Consider the following 24,809-nt stretch of genomic DNA (forward strand, 5'->3'; position numbering starts at 1 on the left):
GTCCTCCCCGGAGCTCTTGTTAGTTTCAATGGGAGTGAGTGAAATTGACATGGACTTGCATTCCTGGTCATGTGCTTTTTTTCCTCTCTTTCTTCTCCTGTGATCTGAGATCCCCTTTTTGTTGATGTTGCTTTCCCCCTTAATTATATGCATGTAGGTTAAATGAATACCTGACGAAAGGGCCCACGTTTCAAGGCAGTGACATTTGATAGCTGAGAGGAAAAGTGGCTTTAATGAAAAGCAACCTTTGGAATTCCTGCTTGTGAGAAATCCAATTCAGCTTTTTGTGCTACCAGCAAGAAATGATCAGTAGCACCAGTGTTTATGGTATGTCAGTTTTGGAATTTACTTCCTTTGCATTTAAATAGGGAAGACACATTAAATAGCATGATAAAACTGTTGGAGACTGCTTGGGAATCAGATGTACAGTTCTTTTAAAATATGTCTATATCTGTTTATTTTAATCTGCACTATGCTTTTTTTTTGATTTTGCTATCACTTGTTTATGTATTTTAGTTTTGATTAATACATTACTTGTGGGCAGGACACTTTTCAATGGTTTTAGCTCTAATCTTAAAGTTGCATATTTCTAGCAATGCTCTCTATAGGGCTGAAGTCAAATGGTATGTAAATTAGTTTAACTCAGGGTGGGATTTTTTTGTTGTTGTTGTTGTTTTAGGGTGGGGGACAGCTGGATGGAGAGTGTGGGGCAAAGATTGTTAACTAATGAGTGTGTGTGTGTGTGTGTGTGTGTGTGTGTGTGTGTGTGTGTATGTACACACACAGGACAGGATGGGATTTTCTTTTTTTCTCGACCTATTAATGGAATTTGACTGCCTGCTCTCTGGATTGCACTTTATGTAGTAATCGGTTCTTCTGTATGGACCCCCCCCCCTTTGGGTGAGTGAGTGAAGGTGTATCTTTTAAATGATAATAAGATGTGTAAGTGCCTATCTTTTTTTTTTTTTTTTTTTTTTTTTTTTTTTGATAACTCCAGTCTTTAATATCTTAGAAAGAACACTGGCAGTTTTTCTCCTGTTGCCATTCACTTGTCTGTCTGTCAGCACTTTTTACTTTTAACCTGTGACAGAATTAAATAATCAGGCACTGGATTGACTTTATATGAAATCACTCTTTCCTCTTTCTTTAAAAAAAAAAAATAATAAAGTCAGTTAAATGGAGTGAGGGGGATTCTGAATAGCTCTCATGGCTATACTGTGTGTATACTTTGTGATATTCAGTTAAGACTAGAAGAGGACAACAACAAAAAGATGTGAAAGTACTTTGCATGACCAAAGAATATGTGCACTTTAAACTGTTTCTTGTCGTTGTTACATTTATCCCATGGTATGGGTTTCTCTTTAAAAGTATGCAAGGAGGGAGAGAGAAATAAAAGAAGAGATGAGAGAGGGGCAAAGCTGCCAGGCGTCTGTAGTGTGGCCCTGGTCAGCGCTTTCTCATAACACAAATGAGAATACTAGGAAAGGGACTTCAGCACTCGTAGTGCGGCATGCACTTCTGCCTGGGCTCTGCTGACTGTAGGACTAAACACACACCACACTTGCAGGATAGGAAGGATGTGATTGGATTTTGCATTTGGAACTTGTTGACTTTGAATCGATCAATAAGAAGACTGTTTATTTTAGATGCACATAATTTGCCCTGAGAAATGTTTTAAGGAGGAGAGAGCACAGCTTTTTTTTTTTTTCCCCTGGAGCTGTTGGAGCGAATGGGATTGCCAGATGGGCGATTTCCCTCTGTGATGTTAAAGCTGTAATATATATTCAGAGCAGATTGGGCTGCTGCCTGTGATCAGGAGGATATTACATTTATAAATTTTAAATCGGAGCTTGGACAATGTGCTGAGAGCAGAAATTGGATGGTTTGACTGTTCACCGTATTGATACTTACACATGGTTTCTGGATAGGAGTAATACTTATTATTGCAATAATAAGTAAAAACAGGCATAGACAACATTATCATTGAAGGCATGTAACAGCAAATTTTAGTATGTAAATTGTTTTGTGACTATACTTTGCTTACTATTAAGTAATAGTCAGATAATTTATTTCTCAGTGTGTTTAAATGTCGGGTGTGCAAATGATGTTCAGATGCCTTGTTATCACTCATTGGAATCTGGTAGTGTGTGTGTACATATAATACACACACACACACGTACATGTGTATAGCAAGTAGACACAAGCATATATGCGTTTATGAGCAGCAGTGGCTTCTATTTTCTATCACTTGGATTGATTTTAGATTTTATTTATCTCTAATGTGTGGCCTAAAGGAATCGGAGCCACAAACCTAAAAGGCTACAAAGTGGGCAAGTGCCCACACTCAGCAGCTCTGCTGTTGCAAATTAAAAGTGTGTTGTGGTCAGGAAATGAAAGCTACAATGTCTCTTTTGAACAAGTCGTTTATCAAGAGAAACATCTATCAGGGACTGCCTTGTCACATTGATCCTCTGGAAGTTAGGTCTGAGGTGGGAGCTCCTTTGATGCTTTTGATCCTAAATTTAATACAACAGGAAGAAAAAACAAGGATATTTTGACCAATATAGATTTTTTAAAAAAATTGTTTCCCGGAGCCAACAAGATCTATTTGTTAGTACCGTACTATGTGTGAAGTTTCCTAGCCATCACAGTTGGAAAAGGCTTCAGGGGTAAAATCTCAAGCTTTATCAATGAATGGTTGTTCAGCCATACAATTATAACACCTTCACTTACGGGCAGCTTCTTGATTAATATGGACATTTTGAAAAGAGATTGTTCACAAGGAAAATTATTTTGAAAGAGTGTTTGGGAAGATACTGACAGTCAGCAGTTTTCATTCATTTAAATATTGAGTTCCTTTATTCTTTTATTCTCATTGGTGATTTTCATTGTAATTGTGACAAATTAACTTTTATTTGGCCAAGCACTCATTTTTTATTTCCTTTTAAACTCTGTTCCCAAACATGTACAATTGCTATTGTTTAGTAATTTTGAATGTGGTTGGTTATCAATATGAACTATACAGATTTAAGAGTCCTTTGGAGTTTCAGTTTGAAAACAGGGGTGCCACTTAAGCATGGCACATCTTCCTAAATACAGTGCATGCATTATTCAAAATTTAAAAACATTGTTATAATGATGACCCAGCTTTTCCCCCCAAACTATTTTGAAAATACAGCTAAAAGAGGTTTTGCTTTCTTTCTTCCTTTTTTTCTTTTCTTTTTTCTTTCTTTCTTTTTTTTTTTTTTTGTAAGCAAAGATAGAAAAGTATTTCTTTCAGGTATAGTTTTTGGATACCTGCCTTACAGTGCTGGTGACCACTTGTTCTTACATGTACTCTGTTAAAAGAAAAAAAAAAAAAAAAAAAAAAAGCAGGCAAGAGAGTGGTGGGAGCTTTGAGGAGTGTAATACTTGCTAATTAATCATGTTTGAAATGAAAGAATCATAGCAGGGTAATACAATCTCATTGTTGTTTTCCTGGAAGAGGGTGAGACTTTGGTTTGGAAGCTGTACATGTGAGTAGACTTGCTTTGCTTTTTCTCCTAAATAGGATCTTTTGGAATTATTTCAAGAAACATAAAAAAATATATATATTTTTTTCTTCTCACACTGGATCTGTGAGGTTCTTGAGACAGCATCTAACTGTTATTCTGAGTACAAAATTTCTTCCTTTTTTTTTTTCTTTCTCTTTTTAAGTTATATTCAAGACTCCTGCAGTTGAGCTTTTAGCAGAATATTTTCTTGCCGATGTTATTGTTGCAGTTTTTACTGTGAGGAACTTTGACCAGCATTTTGTAGGCTGCTGGTGCGTCTGATAGACATGCAAGAGAGTAGAAATTTCATTAATTATCTTCAGCTAATACAAGTATGTGGTCAGAGCACAAGAGCTGCAGCCTCTGGAGGAGTCCACAGAGACAATCTGCGGGACTATCTGCTCTGTCTAACATAGTTTAGAAATTCAGCCTCCTGGAAGAAGTGCATCATTTCCTTACTGGTAAATTGTTTTGCTCCCTGAGCTCCAGGCTGTCATGCTTTGGATGTCACTAGCTTGCCCAGGCTATCTAGAGAGGCAGAGGCAGAAAGTTTGCAGTGGGTTTCAGGTTTGCCATTTCCAGGTGAAGGTGTGCTCTCTGAACTCCCTGGTTCGGTCAGTGTTTTTGGAAGCTTAATGATTGCCTAATTAAGTAATCAGTTTTAATCGTCCCAAATCAGCAGAATTATTAGGTGTATTAGACACAATTGCTGGCCTTTTTTGTTTGGAACTTTCTAGTTGTTCTCAGAGCCTTTTTTTTTTTTTTTTTTTTTTTTTTTTAAACAGGAATGTCTGCAGCTTTTACCTTTGATCAATAGACTCCCCTTCCTGAATTCCATATATCACTTTATAAAGTGGCACAGGCATCCTTGTGGAGATAATACATTTAATTACCAAGAATTTAAATTGATTTATATATTTTGGTAGCTAAAAATTGTTGCAGACATTTGTGGAAACGGCAATTACTGGTGGAGAAGCTTTTATTTATCACTATTTTAGCTATTGAGTTGTCCATAAATTAGAAAAAGCAAATAGATCAGAAGAGCATGCAATTAAACATGTTGCATGATTATATATATATATATATATATATATGCATAGGCTAATGTTTTATTGTCATTTGTAGTTAGCTATTTCTTCAGGTACCACTGGAAAGACTGAAGTCCAAAAATTGATAACTTATGAACACATAGGCATATAGTTATTTTTTTTTCCTTATAAAGAATTTAAATAAATGGCATCCTCAGTAAATGTTTACATGGTTGGAATTTTATCAGTCTTTTTCTTCTCTCCTTTTTTTTTTCCTAATCTCATTTAATTTTCTTTGTTTCTAATTTTTAATCTTTTTTTTTTTTTTCCATTTAAGTTCTGGTAGAAAATTCAAACAAGATTCTTTGACAGGAACACTGACTACTAATTCTTGTTTTTGCTGCTGCCATTTAAATAACTAAATTGTTTACTAAAGGACATATAGTGCAAGATAAGCATAGAATAAATAGTGAAAATAAAGAGTTGGCAAAGCATGGTGAAGATGTATGGTACGTGCAGGTTTAAAGCAAACTGAAAGCAGGTGGGTATGCCAGGTTCTTTAGGCTAAAACCACAGGTACCAGCCCAGCCCTGGCATGCCCCTTGGATACCTGTTGACTAGTGGTCACTCAGATTGAGGAGGCGAAACAGATAACTGATCCGAAGCCATCAAAACACTAGATATCATCTGGTATGCTCTGTGAATAACATTTACATATTTTATGCTATAAATCTGCTTGTTGTCCTGTTGCTGAATATTGACATTTTGTTTCTTGTTGACTGTTGGTGAAGGGCTTCTCTGAGGCACTCCAAAGGCATATTTCAGTTCTTGTGGATTCATGTCAACTGATGGATAAATGAATGTGCTTGCTCGTATTTTAGCATTTGCACTATCTCTTCTTCTAATCATATGTTAAAACTGATATAGCTTTAAAGTAGAATGCATTTATTATACGGATGCCCAAGTTTAACCTCTCTTTTGCCCTCTAACTCGTTTATTTTTGTTTAGAAAAAAAAGTCATTTTTTAGATTAAAAAAAAGTAAATATTTTAGGAAATTTTGGTCCATGTTAAGATTGTGTTCTTATTTTCATAATATGAATAGCTGTTATTGGAAGTTATTAATGATATATAATTTACTAGTATATCATTTACAAATATTTTTGAGCAAAATACAAATTTTAGAACACTCATAAATTTTTTTCCCTTCAGTGTCTTAATGCTGAAAATACTCTCCTTAGTTTCTTTTCTACGGACCTTGGTCTCTGCTATTGATTTATGTATTTGTCACAGTAGTTTATAGAAATATTGCTGGTGAGGGAACAGAACATGCATTTTATTTTCCCCACAGAAGCCCTCCTTGTTTTTCCAGAATAAACTAATTCGACTTATATCAACTTGATGCTTTAAAAATCATTGACAGTTGAATGCTTTGCATGTGTGACTGTAACTCCTCGGAGAATGAATGACCTGTACTTTCCTTTCCTGCATTAGTTCCCGAGAAAGTATTATGCAGGGAAACAGTAACATGTGGAATTAGATTTAAAAAGCAGTACTATGTGTAGTCATGGCTTTCAGTACATTGAAGGAAACTTTGTATTGTTCTTCATTATATTTTATTCATCTACAAATGCTGTGGCCGTCAGCTAGGAGCATTTTCCTCATTTATAGGGACCATCACACAATTATCACATGAGATAGCTTGTTTTAAGATTATTCATAATTTTAAGACAGTCACAACAGAGCATTCCAGCAAGTGCAAAGCCCGTCTGTTGGGGTTCTTGAGCCTGCTGAGGTCACAGGGCAATGAGGCTACACTTGGCTTTACTGTGTACAAAGTGTATTAAGGGACAGCTTTGGGGAAATCACTGGTTTTCAACTTGGAGACTGGCTATTCCATTTATTCGATTTGGCTCTGCCTAAAAGGATACTAATGGGAGTTGTTAAAAAGAACAGATAAAATAATAGGCCTTTGGGTACTTCCATTTTTTACCCTGGAATTGATCTATTTGTTTTAATCTCATATTCTCTTGTTCTTGTTCTATCTCATGATTGCTTGTGCTCACAGGAACTTGGTGGTTTTGATTATGTGTACATAGGTAGTACATGGTTAAGTGGGTATACCCTAGGCACGGAGGAATTATTGCAGAGAGGTTTGTAATAAGAGCCTGGATGGTTTTTAGTTGCCTTGTACCACCTCTACCCTTTCCTAGGGTCAAGACATCTAAAGTTTTCTAAATGTATCTAAAATTCTGACCATTAAAAATAATTAAACCACAGCTCATCCAGGGACAATCAGGGAAGAAGGACAACACAAAAGTAATCACCTTATTATGTTAGTATCAGTACTGGTATTTTGACATGAGGATGTAGCATTGTAGCTACACAACTGTGGTGACAGGAATGTTGAAGAGGACAACTATTCTTTAGTGCAGGAATCGTAAGCCCTGCAGTTTATGGTAATCTCATTCAAATTGTGATGTTACTTTTTGCACTTGCATTGAAATACCCTTTCTCACTCTGACCTGTAGTCACTAGGTGTGGCCACTTTTCTACTTTGGTTTGTCCATTATTTGCAAATGGCCTGTAAACAAAAACAAAGCAAAGTCGTTGAAATTCTTGTTTCCCACTGAACTGCTCTCAGTAAGATGTTTTATATTGGGATAACCCAAACTACATCTTGAAGCCAAGCAGCATTTCAGATAAAAACTGAGGTATGATGGAATGGCAGCAAGTGTGGGTTTGAGCACACTTGAAGTTGGGCCATTTATTTTCAAAAGGGAGTTCTTACATCAGATCACTCTTGCAAGGAAGAAGATATCAAAGAGCTGGGAAAAAGCCACTCTTCTTTCATGTAACCCAAGCCTGGGGTGGAGAAGGGGGCTTTAAAGATATTTTAGAGGAAGGGAAAAATGGAACTTATTTTGAATGCCTTGTGAGACTTTGTCGTAATACTATAGAGTCCTGGGAAGAAACGCCTTCCTTCTGAGTAACAATGAGGGGTTGTTCTCTCCATTGATATATATACTCTAAAGAAAGGAAGCTGGAAAGAAGTATTTTAACCCACCCATTAGGGATCGTCTACACGAAGGACATTGTAAATGTGGGATATTGTAGTTGGGTGCTCATCAATTCATATTTCTCAGTCTTCTGCTGTGTTTTGTCTACAGTTTCTGTAATACACTTCCAAGGCTGCTCTCTCTCTCTCTCTCTCTCTCTCTCTCTCTCTCTCTCTCTCTCTCTCTCTTTAGCTTACTCCTATCTTTTATTATATGTTCATATTGTATGTTTGGCTTCAAAAATAATTAAACCTCAAATCTTGTTAAATATGTGGTACTATGGTAAGCTACTCTGATTGCAGTAGGTCCCCCCCCCCACTGGATTCTTTTCTCTTTTCCCTGTTTAAATTGAAATTAAGAATAAACACTTTCTCTCAGATCACATACCTCAATGATGCTAAATTATAAATCTTAATTAGGTATGATTCACTGATTTTAATCTTACCAGATAATTATTTTGAGTAGGATTAAAAAAAGATTGTCTTAATATTGAAGCCATTTTCATTTTAATCTCTGTTTTAAGATGCAACAAATATGGTTAAATGAACAGGCAACTTTTATTTTTCCATGCTTACTAGCTAATACTTTGGAATAGAAATGTGAGGCTGGAGAAGTGAGTTACTGTAACAGCAGCTTGACTGTTTGCAAACTTTGAATGCTTTTGGGGGGGTGGTAAATTTCACTGCTAGATATTATAGGGATCTTAGGGAATCTTTTAAATAAGAACTGGTGGCTTGGCTGTTTAAATGGAACATCACTTGTGCATGCCTTTGGATACATTTGTTTGTGGAGGGATTGATGTCAGGGATGTTTTTGGTATTTTTATGAGTAAGTACGTTAACAGGGTTTGTTAGAGAATGTATCCTTTCCTGGAAAATGAAAAATTACATTCAAGCAGAATATTCATGACTTTAAGTACTTAAAATGATATTTTATGACTCATTTTTAAAGAATAATACCCAATATGTAACTTATTAAGAATAATAGCCACGTTTACTTTTTACAGCATTTCTGTTAAAACTGACTTTTCTGTTCTTGACTCAGAACTTGGAGTCACTTTTACATCCTCTTTACAAAAGAGGTGGGTTTGTGGCCTGGCCCCCACTAACATATTCTTTGCCATCTGAATCTCAGTCTGTCTTTTCAAAAGAGATTTCATTGACATTACTCAGGTAGTCTGAAAGCATTGGGGTGGGTGCGGGGAGGATACTGTTATGACTCATCTGCAGACACTGGGACATCAAATGCTTGAATCCTTGCCTTATAAACTGAAGTTAAAAAAAAAATGAAGAACAGTTTTGGAATTTTATATGATCATATGGCAAAACTTGTTCTGCCTTCAGGAATATTTTAGGTGTACTATGAATACTATTAAGTTCCTTAATTAAAAAAAAATGTTTTGAAACCAACCAATTACTGATAGAAACTAACTTGTATCTGCTGTAAGAGCAGACCCTTCAGAAATAGATTTCAATTGCAGCTCGTGTCCCATTTAAGGCCATTCTGAGTATGGGCAGAAACTTTTGAGTTTTTAAGATAGGGGCATGCAATTTCTATCAATAACACTTAAACATTAAACTGTTAGGGAAACTAATAACAAAAGTTCTTTGTTCTGTTTTGATCGTTAATGTATTACTTAATGAGTGCAGACACCAAATCAATTTTTTTTAAATCTTTCATTCTGTTATTCTGTTTTAGCATCAAAGGAAAAAAGTTCTGTGGGGAAATGATTTTATCCTACCAAATTTTAAAGATACACAGGGAATTCCCTCTCAAGAATGGCTCGAGTTTGTGTGTCAGAATGAATAAAACCCCACAGTTTTACAAGTCTGTAATATGTCTTTGAAATTACATTACCAAACCACTGTCACTATGTGATTCCATGGGAGCTGAAATTGTGGAGATGGGTGATTGCAACACACATGCATTTTCACCAAATTATGTGTTGGTAAACATTTGTCTATATTTTTAACAATCAACTCTGCAGCTATCCTTTACTTCCTGGCAGGGCAAAGTGCTTCAGCCAATTTTGCTATCTGCATACTCACCACGAGCCTCGCTATCTCAGCTAGCTCCCTTCTGCAGCGTTATAATGTACCACCTACCTGTGCATCTGGACTGTGGTGAGACCTACATTCTTTATAAACTTATTTGCAAGGCTGATTGTTACTTGATCATCTGGAAAATCAAATTTCCCTTGATCTACCAGTATATGGATATTTAGAACATGAGAAGGTGGTCTGAATTAATTAAGAGGGTATTAGGGTGTGTGTGTGCTGTGTGGTGTGGGCAAAGTTGCCTTTGTTATCATGAACAAACTATCCTTGATGAATGGCAACTGGTAGAAAAGGGGGTGAGAGGCAAATGAAAGAGAAATTAGAGAAAGTTGTTGAGGCAAAGTTCAGGGTCCTTTTCCCATGTGGTTTGCTGAAAACAGTGCTTATAATTATGCTGATTCAATGCTAATATAATTATGTGCAAAAGTGATCATTTATTAGGAATTAATAACCAGTGTGCTGTGATCTAAGTGAATTATAATCTACCTTTAAGAAGTGGCTGGTTCTATATCATATTCTGAATAATAGAATTTGTGACTATCTATATATGAAGATAGTGATTCCCAATTTACCTGCCCATAAGTTGAAAGTTGTAAAGACCCGTATGCCCTTAAAGGGGGCTAAGTTTGCTCATTTTTTTTCTTCCTTGATATCCTCCATTTGCTAGCACATAGTTGAAGTTACAGAAAAAGATTCATTGATATTTGCCTCTTGTTTCGCTTCTTTTTGAATGAAACGCATTTTATTGCTTCCTAGAGGTTCAGGTTGGTCCTTGAAACACATGGGTGTGTTCGAATTTTTGAGTTGAATTTTGTAAAATTTGATGTTTTGTTTTTGTATTGGCATTACTGTCATCAGTCAGCTCAAAATTCACATCATGATACATGGTGAGATCCCAAGTTTGGGAATAGTTCAGAATACATAGCAATTCTGTCTCTGCATGGGGAGGGGGAGTCACAGAAAAAAAAAAAAAAGGAAATGAGAACGAACCCACCCCCTGTTTTATCCTCCCTCCTTCAGACTAGTTATGTTAGTGTTTTTCTTTTCTTTTTTGGTTGTTTTGGTTGTTGGGAGGAGGGTGGAGTCAAGGGGAAGCAAGCAACAGTATTATTTCCTTGTAGCTTCTGAAGTGACTTCAAATGTCAAATTAGTTATGTCAGTCACTTTTACAAGCCTAGCGATTTGTCCATCTCATGAATTCATAAAATTTTCACTTTCTTTAACAGATATATTTTTATATACAGATATAAATTATTATTCAGAATTAAATATGTTAAGGACACACACCAGAAGTAGCTCACAACCTGCGTTTGACTCTCAATGTAGAGAACGGTGCGTGCCTGGAGGCCTTGGCAAGCTATAGTGAAGAGGAGACATGTCAGTAGCGGCCCACAGCCTCTTGCATTGATTGTCTAGGCAAGTATAGTTACTAATTGAATGCAAGTAAACATGTCGGCTATTCCAATACCTTGAAAGACAGTAAGTATTAGTTAATGCATTTCCTCTAAGAAATTGAAAAAAGATTGGCAATCAGATTGGAATATTTAGAGGATATATGGAACTTAAAGTCTCTACACATATGAAAATAGATCAGTCAGAAAGTTATATGAAATGATAGTCATTCCCTCTTCACTGTGCTTCATCCACTCCTTGGTTACCTTAATTATATTCCTATGATACTCTTGAATATTGGTTGAAATCCCACCAGGACCCTGTATCCAGTTTAGTCTGTATCATGCACTAACTCTATTTAGATTTGTTGACATTTACTTGATTTTCCTTAAACACAGTAATAATATTATGTTGGACTTAGTGATATGGACTTGGCTCAATTGGTCAAGTACTTGCTAAGGAGGATTGGGAACCTGAGTTCAGATCCCCAGCACCCATGTAAAAGCCTGAAATGGTGTGTTTGCACCTATCCCCGTGCCTGGGAGGTGGAGGAAAGAATTCTCCTGGATTACTGGTCATCAGTCTTAAATGGATCAGGGTCAGTTCCAATGAGAGGCACTTCTTCAAGAAATAAAGTGGGGGCAATTGAAGAAAATACTTGATGTCTATGTCTTGCTTCTAGCAGGGTCTTTAGCACAAAATACTTATCCTCTGCCACCACTCACTCACACACACACACACAAAGTTTTCTTTGGTCATTAACATTCTCTTTCTCGTACTTAGAGCTGCTATTCATTGTTTTTGTCCCCCCATTAGGGAAATGTAAATTCTGTAAGCAGACACATCACATTCATTTTTAAATTCCTTAGCATATACACAAAGTATATGAACTGTAGGTGTCCAGTAAACATCTGGTAGTTTGAATTGGCCAAAGCAATGGAAACTGGCATTTTGTTACACATTCACCAATCTTTCTTAAAAAAAAAAAAAAAAAAAAAAATCAACAAAAAATCCAAACAAATAAAAAAACCAAAACACAAATACATAAAAACCCCCTGATTCTTGAAAACATTTAATGAAAAAATACTAAAATTGTATACTTCTTTTTAAACAATTAAGTTTCTTTGTATTTGTTTTCAAATTAGTGTACAACAAAGTGTGTCTCATGTTATTTTGTGTCTACATCATTTTAATTTGGTTCAATTTCTTAGCCAATAGGCTACAAAATTATATTTTTTCTGTATTCTTTATGTAATTACCAAATAGATAATATAACCCTGAATAATAGTCGTATAATTATATACCTACAAAGAAGCTTGTATTGATTCTGATTTTAGATGGCTGGATAGGTGGCACTTAAATTATCCCGTTAGAGCCTCATCATAGTACAAGTTTTAAAATTTTACTAATGTAGTTCTCCTTACTACTTTTATCGTAGATTACAACAGAAAGCATCAGGCAATTTTTTTTTCTTCTTATGAATTTGAAGTCAGAAGTTGAGAGAACAGAACTATAAAATATTGGAATGGGGGCTTGCTGTCAGTGTTTTGTCATTCTAGGGCTGATTACTGAGAACTGGTTATTCAGCCGTTGGTAGAATAGAGGAAATTAGTACCACCCTGGATATTTCTTCTAGATTGTCATTTCTCTGATGAATACAGAGTTATCAATGTGTGCTGTGGAGTCAGCATGTATTTCTGGGGGTATGACAGTACTTGGGGCACTAAGCTGTGAGACACTAACTATCTGACCTCTTCGTGCTATGCAGACTTAATGTGCAGCAAATCTGTAGTTTGTAAAAGTCTTTGGTTAACATTTTCATTGGTGCTGCTTTGTTCTGTTTAGTGTCTGACAGTATTAATTTATTTTGCACTAAACACTGGGCTGTAAAGAATTCAGCTGCAAGTCCACCCACTGACCTCTGGCTTCCAGTCACTCAGTTGCTTTACCAGTTGAGAATGTGTATTTGGGGTCAGTTTCATTCTAAATCTGCTTAATAGTTGAGTCTCACAGCAAATGAAATTATAAAAATTTCCAAGGGAATTTCAGGTTCACCAAATGCTGAAATTGTAATGGATCAGTCACCGATATTTTAAAGGTTTCAATTTAACATTTGTGATTCTAAAACTAAATGTACTAGTACTTGTTCACCTTGCTTCAGGAAAGAACCCATTAAAAAAAATCAAAACAAAAACAAAAAACTACTTTATTGTCAGTCTTTGAAATATACCTCTTTAAAAGAGACCTGTACCCTTTCTACAAACTGACTCTGTCTTTTCTAACTTGGGCTTTGCAGAGATGAAGAGTTCCAGATGCTTCATGCTTCATGTTGCAATCTGGAGGGGTCTCACACACTCTAGGCAGAAGAAAATGATTGCACTGGTGGTTGCTAAACCTGGATTATTATAAAGAAGTGCCACTGAGTGACAGAGGACAAATGTTGCTTAGTTAATTGCATTACAGTGAACCTTCAGCAAACAGCCTTTACACTAAAGGACAGTACTTAATGGTAGTTAAAAAGACTGAAACAGTGTAATCAAAGTAACAAAACTGTTTCTCCAGTAGATCTGCCACAGTGGAGAGCCATGCCTTGCCTGTTTGAATCAGTTCTAGTTTTCCGTAGCTACTCCATTTTTAAGCAAGTTAAAACTTGTCGAAATAGAAATTCAAATTTACTAGAGAGTAAAGATTGAATTATGAAGCCTCATGATGGTAGCTTGCCAATATTCAAATTAAATCAAGGGAGGGTTTAGAAGGGCTGGCTGAACAGGAAGTTGCAGGGTTTTAAATGAAGTGACCAGAGTATCCAGGAAGATTCTTTGCATCTAAAATGCTAGTCACTTTTCCTTTAGACTTTTAATAGGGGAACTTTGAAAGATGCCTCTGAAAGGGTCATGATGTAAGTTAATGACCACAAAATATGAGCTATGGTTCCAACTCACTGGTCAATGGTTTATTTTAATTTTAGCTGTTGAGTCTAACTATTAACCTCTGTCTTCTAGTGGTTCAGTAGCTATATCAACTTGTGTTCTTGAGAGTCAGTTTCTTTCTCAAATATGCTTACTAATCATATAATAAGTGACATCATAAAATGTTATCTGCTATGTTATTTTATATTTTGTATATTTGGTAGCTGTGAGTAACTGAAATTTTAGTGAGGTTAAAACATAAATGTTGAAGAATGTGAAACCAAATTTGTTTTGAAATCTGAATAAAGCATAGTTCTTTTATGTGAATATAATCAAATGTTTGTGTGTATGTATGTATGTGTATGCCTGCTTGTCTTCAGTAGACAAACCTACAGTATAAGACAACATTGAACACTTTCATTCTGAGTCATACATTCTGAGTCTGTATGGTAACTTCATATAGATATCCTCCGAATGAACCAATTTGAACCCACCCTCATTCTTGTATAAGTGGCTCCTGTCTTTCCTGGTGTGGTATCGCTCTTTCCATTGGGAGTTAGGTTTGCAGTGGCATTCATTTGAAGTCTTGGTAAGCAAGATTTAAGAAACAGAAAGTGACAGTGGACATTAAGGAAGCATTTCAGGTAGGTTTAATGTGTGTGTTAGGGAAATGTTTTATCACTGACCTACATCTCCAGCCCCAAGGATGCTCTATTTCTCCAGCCCCAAGGATGCTTTCTAATGGATATACTTAGTGATAGTAGAAGCAAACAAGCAAACAACAACAACAATCCCATGTACTATTATTTCTGCTAATGCTTATTTGATCTGAGCAGATGGCCACATTGGTATGTGTCACTCACTGCTATACCATAGTTCATATTTTATGCTCATTAAATTCTCTTTTGGCGTCAGTCTGTGTTCAGGGTTTAGTTTAGCCATGCATATGTCCTTGACGAAATGTACCATCTTTCATAAGATTTTGTCCAAGTGAAATCAGATAGCAGTTTTTATTGCAGAACTGAGCCTACAAATGTTTTGGTTTAAAAGCAGTTTTAATAGAAAGGGTAAGGTATAAATAATTTACGCAATTACCTGTACATCATGGTCACAGGGCTTGGATTGTCCTGAAGCCTCAGATTTTTCCAGATTCCAATAATAATCCAGACCAGATATTTACAGCTTAATTTTCATTACATGTGTACTTGTTCACAAATGGCTCCCATTTTCTGTTGGGCAACTGGGCTACTTAGAGGCCAAAAAAGTGATTTCATTGTTGGCGATTACAAATATGAATGTTTATAAATTGCTTCTAAAAAGGGTGGTTATTTGTAAAATGAAAATGCTAAATTCTGTAGAAATTTTACACATAGCAATAAGCAATTCACATAACATTTCCCACTATGGAGGGTGATAGCTATGGAACTGTATTAAATCTTGAAATATTCCAGAATTCTTTGTCTTGTTTTCAGTGCATCTTCTGGCAATGGCTGAGTTACCAAGCAGGCTTCTAGTTTTCTTTGCATCACTACCTCAGAGTTTTTCTTCTTACTAGGAACTAAACAAATTGAAAATAATGATTGGTGACCATCTGCTGTGCAGAGATTTCACAGACAGCAGTTAACTCTATTTTATAAAACATGACCAAATGAGAGAGCGATACCGTTCCCAGTAAATAACAAGCACCAGAGCAATTCCCTTGACCAACATGGGGAGCCAAGGAGCCAGCATTTCATTATGGAGAGTCAGTTGTATGGGCTTCAAAGCTGAGTGTTAACACATATTTATGGCTGTGTGTATGTATAGTGCATATGTGAAGAACATTATTGTCTCCATTCTTAGCTCTGTGATTTCAGCCAAGAAAATAGAGCTGTGTAGATGCAAACAAATCAATGTGATCACGTCATGAAAATCTACTCGTTTAAGAATTAAAGTTATACTTCATGAAGTCAAACAGAGAAATAGACTAGGAAGTGAGGGCTTTAGGTCAGAACAGTCTTGTTCTCAGCTGACTGTGTGTTAATGGCCAGTGGTTAGCCAGTGTAGCTTTAAATCATTTTCTTGTCTAAGTCTCTGTCCCCCAAATACCTTAACAGGAAATCAGATTGAGTATATGTCAAAAATAGTTCGACAGGAAATGATTATTCATATAGTTGCTGTGTGAAGTGTGGGTACTCTCTGGAGAAGATATAAAGTAGACAGATGTAGGTGGTTACAAAGAATGGATTCAGATATACAAGGTAAAAGGCCATATTTAACAGTCAATTTTATAATTGTCCACATTGTCTATACCCATCCAGTTTGTGTGTTATATACATGCACTGATTAAATCAATATACTTACATACTAAAAACAATCATCCCTTCTCTCTCCAAAGTACACTTGTTTGACACTAGGAATTTGCCATACAGCAAGAAAAGTTGTTTGAGATGGGCACTATATTGAGTTCAAAGGACCCATACAGTTCATAAATTCTCTGGTGTCTACTGGATTTTTCATCGGGGAGACTTCCAATAAAAATGATCTATTTTAGAAATAATATTGTTTAGTAGGTTGAAATGTGGTGTAATAAAATTAGACCTTCAGTCTTCTAAAGTTCCTACTTAGATGGCACCCTTGGGATGGTAAAATGGCTGTATAAGCAGATGGATCAGATAGTTCCACTGATGGGCACATTTGTCAGTCTCTGTTACAGATATAATATATTCTTATATCTGTAATCCTGACACTGTTACATCCAAATGAAATCAACATGAGGTTGTCATCTTTAAGCAAATATGTTAAGTGTTGTCTTTTGTGCTTTGGATTTGAAAGAAAGGGGCCCAGGGGAGGCAGCATCATGCAAATGGAACAAATCCCATTTCTTCTGCGCTGTGCTGTTTTTCCCCTCCATGGCAGCTGGCTGTGTTATCTTTGTGTGTTTCTCTGAGTGCTGACAATCCTTTCAGTGATCTGAGTTAGGGCACATTAGAAAGTGGAGGCAGCTGTCTGTCGCTATACTGAGAGACGTGTTTGCTCTACTGCGAAGATGAAGGACCGTGAATCCTTGACACACTCTCCCCCCCTCCCCCCCTGTACTTTCCAACATGATCAACATTCAGACGCACAGATTGTCTGCTTGGACAGTTTTTTGTTCTGACTGACAGCATCTGGCATAGACAAATTTAAAAATACATAGCATGCCATGCCTGGGCTCAGAGCATCCCTTCTTTATTAATCTTCTCATTTAAACCATTCATTTACATTTCAAGAAAGGTTACAGCTTGATATGGTTGAAACGTTGATTTTTTTAAAAATGAATAATCTAATGAAATGTCTTGAATGAGCACCCAGAAGCTAGTGTTCATTAAAAATTACACCCGATTAACAGGGCCTTGAGAGCCTGAGAGGAGAGGGATTTCTTATTGTTTTAATCCACAATGCAATCCAGTGTTTACCTTTCTAGCACAAAGCAGATAGAAATGATGCCTGTTCTTGCAACACTTCTGATACTGTGCACAACTATGATATGCTCCTTAAGCCGACAAAACATTTGGCCTTGTTGAATCAGCTCTCTCTCCTCCCTCCTAGAACCCACAGAGGTGTTTTGTTTTGTTTTTTGTTTTTGTTTTTGTTTTTTTGTTGTTGTTGTTGTTTTAATTTAAACAGCAAATATGCCCTTCTCAAATCCTTTCTTTCCCCCAATGCTGTCTCTTAAGTCCAGATTGGGGGTGGGGGTGTGTATGTTTTCACATGGAAACGTGGAAAACACTTGCATGAAATCCTTTCCCTGGCCCCAGGAGAGTAGAAAACTATCTGTTTGTTTGCATTACTTAGTAATAAACGACAGCAGTGTAAAACTCTTCTCTTTCTATGCTTCTCATACCCCTGCACACATCACATTTCTCACACATTCACAATCTCACACCAACCTCAGCATACGCTTGACTATAATGCCTGTAAAAATAATGTGACTGTTAGCCACATTGGTCATCCTATAGACATTGAGGCCAGCAGTAGGGTAGCTTGGGTGGACGAAAATCCACCTTTCATCACACAGGTTAGACTGTCCCTGTCACTGCACATCTCAGCTGTAGCCAGTAAATGCTGAGTGTGACCATGTTAGTTGTAAGGGCTATTTGCAGGGAATGGTGACAGAATTACAACCAAAGATAAACACATTCATTCAAGTGCTGGGTTGTGCTTATGCAAAGCAAATGGATAGCAAAGAAAAACGAACTTCAGAGAAGCCTAATGAATAGTTGTAAGTAATGAAGGAATGATTTTTAAAATCACATTTAAGAGGTCATTTGATGTTATGAAACGATAGGTGCTGAATAAAAATACAGTTATATATAAACACACTTTTACATTTTTTAGTATTGTCAAAACTGACATGCATTTTCCATGGAGTATATAAGTTTATTACTTAATTTTTCTTAATTGTTAAATTATAAACTCATTTTATTTAAGCAGAGTATTTCTTCAAAATCAGTGAATCTGGAATTAGCCTCACTTGGTCTCTCCTTAAGTAAAGTTCTCCTGTGTCTATACATTTAAGGTAGACATTATTTGGCTCCTTATTTTTCTTCTGTTTTTACTTTTGTCTTTTGTTTTGTTTACCTCCCAAATAGATGTCAAGAAATCCAAATCTGAGTGGATACAGGGCCAGTGTTTTGGCTGACAGTAAACGTTTTACAACCTATATTTTAAATATAAATTGCTTTCTTATATTCCTTTTTTTTAATGAACACCTTTTGAAGGTAATGCCAGCGTGTATCTGTAGGCAAACTGGGGATGTGTTAGAGTCTACAATTCCCAGGAGGAGGAAGCCAGGTTTAGCAGTAATGCTTTTAATCTGGCCTTGTAGAGGATTCAGGAGCTTCCATAGATCTGCTCCAGTAATTACCATACCCCAAGTGGCACTGGAAGAGACATTTGCCTAAAACTTGATGTCTTCATTACACTGTTTACATTTTAATTAGAAACATGAAAATTACTGATTCATACAGACAACTATAGTTTAAGTGGTTTCCTTCACCATCCAATAAATCATAAAAAAAAAAAAAAAAATATCCCTACAGTTGGCATAAATAGTTTACTAGGAGTCATTCATGGGAATAATGTGTTGGCACTATAAGCTGCTTAAAATATGTTTTTATTTTACCAGAGGTAGAATTTGCATATAAATTAGAGGATGGCATTTTAAGTTGACAGTCATTTATGCAGAATACCACCCACATGCAAATAAATGTATGGGTGCATGCCTATACTTACTTTGAGTTTATAGGTTTTATAGTATTGTGGATATAGATATGTGCCCACATGGCCTATCTGTTTAGAAACTGTGTGTGATCTTTTCTGAAAGTCCTTTCAGAAGTGTTGTGGTTGCTCTAAATATGTATAGCCAAAGGCACATCCTTTATGTGCTGAGCAATATGGACTTGTGAGAAGGGACCATGTTTATTTCCGGGTGTCTGGAGATCGAATTGCTGATTCATTTGCTAATTTGTGCCTCTCTCCTGCAGCTCCACCTCTCATGTTTGCATGCCCCCTCAATGCTGCTGTCCTAAGACATGCTCTCCCTTGGAACTGTGGCTGGACTGAAGCAGTGTGGCTGCCAGAGGCCATTCCTGAGTCAGCAACACAGCCATTGCTTGACTCCTGTGACAGTCACTCAGCCAGTTTTTTCTGTCCCTTGGAGTGGGCGGGGGTAGGGTGGGGGGAGAGCAGGAGTCCTCCTCATCAGCGAGGAAGAATAACCCTTCTGTTTAGCAAGTTTAAAACCCTGATTCTCCCCACATAGTGTCCTAGTTCAAATCCCCACTCCAGAGCTGGAGTCCTGAGACATTGTACTAGCCAAGTTGTACATTTTCTCTTATAACTGCACACTCCTCTCCTTGCTTCCCTCCCTCCCTCTCACCAAGCCCTTTATTATTGATTGATGGTATGCAAAAATGAACTCAGAATAGCCACAGACATTAAAAGCTATTTTCCTTTTCTCTATCTTTGTTAGAAGTTATTGGTCATGGATGAAGGAGGCTATGTGATTATTTTTTGTTTGTTTATTGCTGCTTGGCTGAGGACCAGCATCCAGTGAGCGAACATATACATTATTGCACTGGAAAATTCACATTTTCAGCCTGGTTTATTTTTCATCTCAGCCCCATGAGCCATGAGTGAAAGTGAATTTCAGAAGTATGAGATAGGAAGCCTGTCTGTAGGTGTCCACTTGGAATGCTGTGGTCATCACTGCTTAATCTTTTGAATGTAAACAGGTAACTTGTGCTACCTGCATGGAATGATTTCCTAGGACTGAAGGGCACAAAAACATTTCTCAAAGGTGGCCATGGACAAGAGACATCATTTCACTTCTATAACTTTTGACTTGTCTTTTATTTTTCAAGGTATAAGGAGCTTCCAAAGTTTGAAGGTGCTAGTAAGTGGCTTTGTGTTCCTTTGTGTGTGTGTGTGTGTGTGTGTGTTTCATTTTTAATAGCAAGTCACCAGTTTCCTTTCCATGGCAACCAGGAGGAAAAGGTCTAGGTAGACTAGAACTTTTAAAACAGTTATTAATGTTGAACAGGCAGAGTTCTTGAGCATGTCTGACAGGCTAACAGTAAGCCCATGGGCACCTGCACCTTGGTTTGCCTTATATTGCCTCTTTGGGGGCAATGTGGGAGCAGGCAGGGTATTTATTAAGTCTCTGTACCACCTAGATGAGATTAGACACAATAGTGGACATCTGTAAGGACTGAAACATTCTATTCCCTTGTACACACAGCAAGATTCTGAGGGTTCCGTGCAGTCTGGTAAATCCTGTCTGCTTTATGCGGTGTGGCCCGGAACGACTATGTAGTGAGGGAGTGCTGGCTGCTGGCCAGCAGCCATTGACTAGGAAATCTTAGATACCTGAGAGCTTATCAGTTCTTTTGCTTTGTAAAAGAAAAAAAAAAAAGTGATGAAAATGTTGGTAAACTGCCATGAAGGTTTAAGGCTGCTGGAACAAGGAGCCGTGTAATCAGATTGGAAAATGGAGCTGGAGGATCTCTGCATGGAGAGCAGCCGTCTGTGGACCTTGTGAGCCGCTGAGCAAGTGCCTGAGCTGACCACTTTGTTAGCAAATCAGCTTGTTTGCTGCTGCAGCAGGGTGGAAAAGACCAGAGCTTGCTATGGTATGTAATGGAGGAAGAACTCTTGCATGGCACAATCTAATCAGCTTGCAATTAGCTCAGGCCCTACAGTTGCCTTCTTAATTTTCCTCCCCCCACCAACCCTTTGTGTTAATGCTGTGTACTTTAAACAATTAAGTAAGGGAAAGAATCCTTCAAGCAAATCAGAGCCATCCGTTAATTTTATCACCCTGATGAAAAAGTATCAGGTGGTCCAGTGGTCTTCCTCAGGAGCTGGAAATACTCTGGCTCGCTGTAGCATGGAGCTTTTTTATTTTTAACCAGCGGATGTTTAGACTAATCGTTTAAAGACCTTGACATGGATATGGATGGTGAGAAAATGGTACATCATTTTGACTAGAGTCAAAGTTAAAATTGGTGTGAGTGGGGCCAGAAACCCCTTTTGGTTTGCTGATAATGTGTATTCGTTTTCTGCTTTTACTAACTAGAGGCAGGCTGTATGTATGTGTGCTAAAGAGAGATTTTCGTCTGTTAAATATAAAATCCCTCTCGCTGCTGTTTACTCAGGCATCTCTGCACGGAACCTCTTGAAGCTCTGATGATATAGCCACTTGTACACTTAATTCTACTACTTCTCCCTTACCAAACGTGGCTCGCTAAGGTTGAAAAGAACAAGGCTATCATTGCTGACCATGTGTGTCGCTTGTTAATCCTTTAAAATAAAATTCAGACCCTCTGAGAGGGAGGTGAGAAGAGCAGAGCACAGATCTGCAAAATCAGCGCAATAGTTGTATATTTCCCTCATTCAAGGACAGTGACGTCTCTAGCACTGCTTAACCAAGCCGCCCATTTACTGAAACAAAACAAATATGTCCTTAAAGAAATCCGTTTTACAGGCACTGCCTATCAGCCCTTCCTCTTCCTAAAGGCATTTGTCAATGTTCATGAATTCCTCTGACCAGTTAGCTTTATTGCATGTTCATCTTGCAGGGGGTGGAAACAGGCAGTGTTTTGCTAGTGTTTAACAAGCATCAAGGACTGACTGCTAGGGTTTGCTTTTAGTGGCTTCCGGAGAAGGCATTGGAATGCTTTAAGCAGTTTACTTACAAAATAGTTAGTACCTTTCCGAAAATTGTATGTGGTAATGATAGAAAAACAGTGATAATAATTTTATTTGATTATAAGAGTGCCATTGTCAGCAACATAGTAATGCATTTGCTCTTCTTAGAGGATAAAATACTGATATTGAACTGTATATGTTCGATTGACTTTTAGAAATGGAGCAGAAACCTGGAACCTATAGCCAAGAGTTTGGATTCAGCATTTTTTCATCTGGCAGTCACAAAGTTTAATTGTTCATGTATTAATGCTCCAGCTTTGGCAGGATAGCATGCTTTATTTACTACACGTTTGGTCATGTGTCTTACATTTTGCATTTGAAAGACTGGGTTCTCATTTGATGGAGAATGAGAGAGGATAACAAGAAGTGCATTTAAAATTAGGTTAGCTTCTAAGTTTGCCTGGGGGTTTGCTTGTGATTTTTGCAATGTGTCTTTTTTTTTCCTTGTATTTTGAAGGTTTTTGTTTATTTGTTTTTAATTAAAATGAAGACTAAAAGAAACATATATCATCACCTACACAGGTCTTATGCCTCAGAGATTCGCTTTATATTCTTCTAGGACAAATTCCATTAGATATGCACTTACTGTACTCTTAGATTGTAAATCTTACAATTTAATGGTAATTCAGTGAGCAGTTATTGCTTCAGTGGCCTTTTTTCTTTCTTTTTTGTCTCGTCTCACATGTGAAATAGGGTTACCCTTTACAAGTGTCACATCTGTAGAATTCATCTTTTGTATTTTGTAGCTATTCCTGCTGCATCATTCTCGAGTTTTAAAACATGGCAAGACTATGTAGGTCCCATGTGGGGTTGATGAGTTGGGGGATTTGTGACTTTCTGTGCCCACAGGGTGTAGAGGTCATGGAATGGGAGTTCAGAGAGAGACAGAGACAGGTTGAGGGAGAGAGACAGAGAGAGCCTGACTAGTAACAACATAACCAGGAACATTAGTCTCAACCTAGCAGATTAGTATCTTTTTCTAAATAAGCATTTTCTCTAACCCTATTTTCAATCTGATGTCCTGTTTTCCATGACAAAGTCCTGAGCTTGAATTGCTGGAGACAGATATGTATCTGATTGATATAGGTCTCTTTGCTTTGCTTACACTGTTAATATTCTTATCCTTTTTAGACAGTTTGAGTTTTTTTTAAATAGAAACAATATATACATTCATAAAGAAATTATAGAGGGATTCTCCTTCTGCGGATAATGAGTTCTCTTCAGGAACTATAGGTTACACAGCCCACAAATGAGCTCTAAGTGGGGGGATTTAAAGTCTTGCTACAGCATTTAATTTCTTGAGGGAAGGGGTTCAGTTGAAGGTTAGCCTGTTATTGTGGCAACTACTCCAGTCCTGTTCTTCTGCCAGCACTACGGCACAAAAGGCACTCATTTTTATTTAGCACGTAGGGAGGTATTAATCACTGCAGTATTTTCTTCAAAAATTTATCTTATCATATTCATTGTTTCACCACCCATGACAATAATAGGTGTTTAATTACTCAATAAGGACCATTTATAGATTCCATTTGTCCTGCATGCTGGACAAACGGTATTGATTTTGTACTTGGATGCAACATGAAATTGTGTTAGGCACAATTAGAAATCCAAGCTGGTAAGATGTATATTTGTTACAGTAACTGGACTTGCTCTGAGCAGCAGCAGAGTCTTCTAGTCCAGACAATGTCTACGTGGTAAAAAGCAGACCCAATTTTATAGCAGTGACATAATGAAAAATGAATGGTTTTTCTCCCATGTTGTGTATGCAAGTGTCTGTGTGGAGATTTTAGTTTTAGTGAAGCAATGAAGAATTGTATGAAATGAAAAGATTTGAAACAGATGGTCTTTGTAGCCAGAAAAGCCAGTGTGTACAAGTGACAACAGATTTTGTGTAATCTTGTAATTGAGATTATTTAGTTAACACCAGGAGTCATTATTGTACTATTAACTGAAGTTATTACCTTGAGTAAGGGTAGGAACTATACAAGGGAAAAATCTCAGGCTGGAATTTGATGGTGTACCTTGTATCAAAGTAACCAGGAAGAGCTCTGAATTCTTATGGTGTCTTAACCAGTAGGGATTTTGTTTGTCTGTTTATTTTTTATGGCATTGAACCACAACCTTTCCTTTTCCTGATTATGATGGTGTAGCCCAGAAACTTGGGAAGAGCCAACCTCCAGCCTAGTCTTGTAGCAGTCAGGTGTGCCTGCAGTTTGCCTTTCCTTGCTGTGCCGGACACATTTTTTGCTGCTTTTGGCACATGGGAAACCATAATCAGAGAGTACTCTCCTGTTGGTCAGCACATTAATTGCTCAGGATTCTTCAGCTCTGTGGAGAAAGGTCATTTGGTCTTACCCAAGCAAAAGGAAAACTAAACCAGGGTCTAACAAGTAGCTAGCCACTTGATCTTCCTGATTTCTCTTGGAGGTACATCATATCCTTGCTAGATTTGATGTTGTGTTTCTAAGGATAGTAGGCCTCTGGCAAGAAAGTTCACTTTTGTAGACATATGAGGATGAGCAATACTGCCTCCCTCGCCCCTCCCCCAAAGGAAGTTGTTGATTGATATAGGACAATGTTGTATTTGCAGAGCACTATTGG

General features: G+C 37.2%; 1 protein-coding gene across 4 annotated transcripts in view; it reads left to right on the forward strand.

Moving 5' to 3' along the window:
• Positions 1–24,809, forward strand: part of Fign (fidgetin, microtubule severing factor) — a 114,723-nt gene that overhangs the window by 1,316 nt on the left and 88,598 nt on the right. Inside the window, exons 2-3 of one of the 4 annotated variants that reach the window (XM_051184569.1) lie at positions 158–327; positions 9,627–9,741. The exons of 1 other annotated variant lie outside the window; for it this stretch is intronic. In XM_051184569.1, the coding sequence (XP_051040526.1) occupies positions 325–327; positions 9,627–9,741 (118 nt within the window). In that variant the 5' untranslated portion in view covers positions 158–324. Of the gene's footprint in view, positions 1–157; positions 328–9,626; positions 9,742–20,734; positions 21,131–24,809 lie in introns of those variants that run through there. 2 more of the 4 variants (XM_051184570.1, XM_051184572.1) reach the window with 2 other exon arrangements.

This window comes from Phodopus roborovskii, unplaced genomic scaffold (genome assembly GCF_943737965.1).
Source record: "Phodopus roborovskii unplaced genomic scaffold, PHOROB, whole genome shotgun sequence".
NCBI lineage: Eukaryota > Metazoa > Chordata > Mammalia > Rodentia > Cricetidae > Phodopus > Phodopus roborovskii.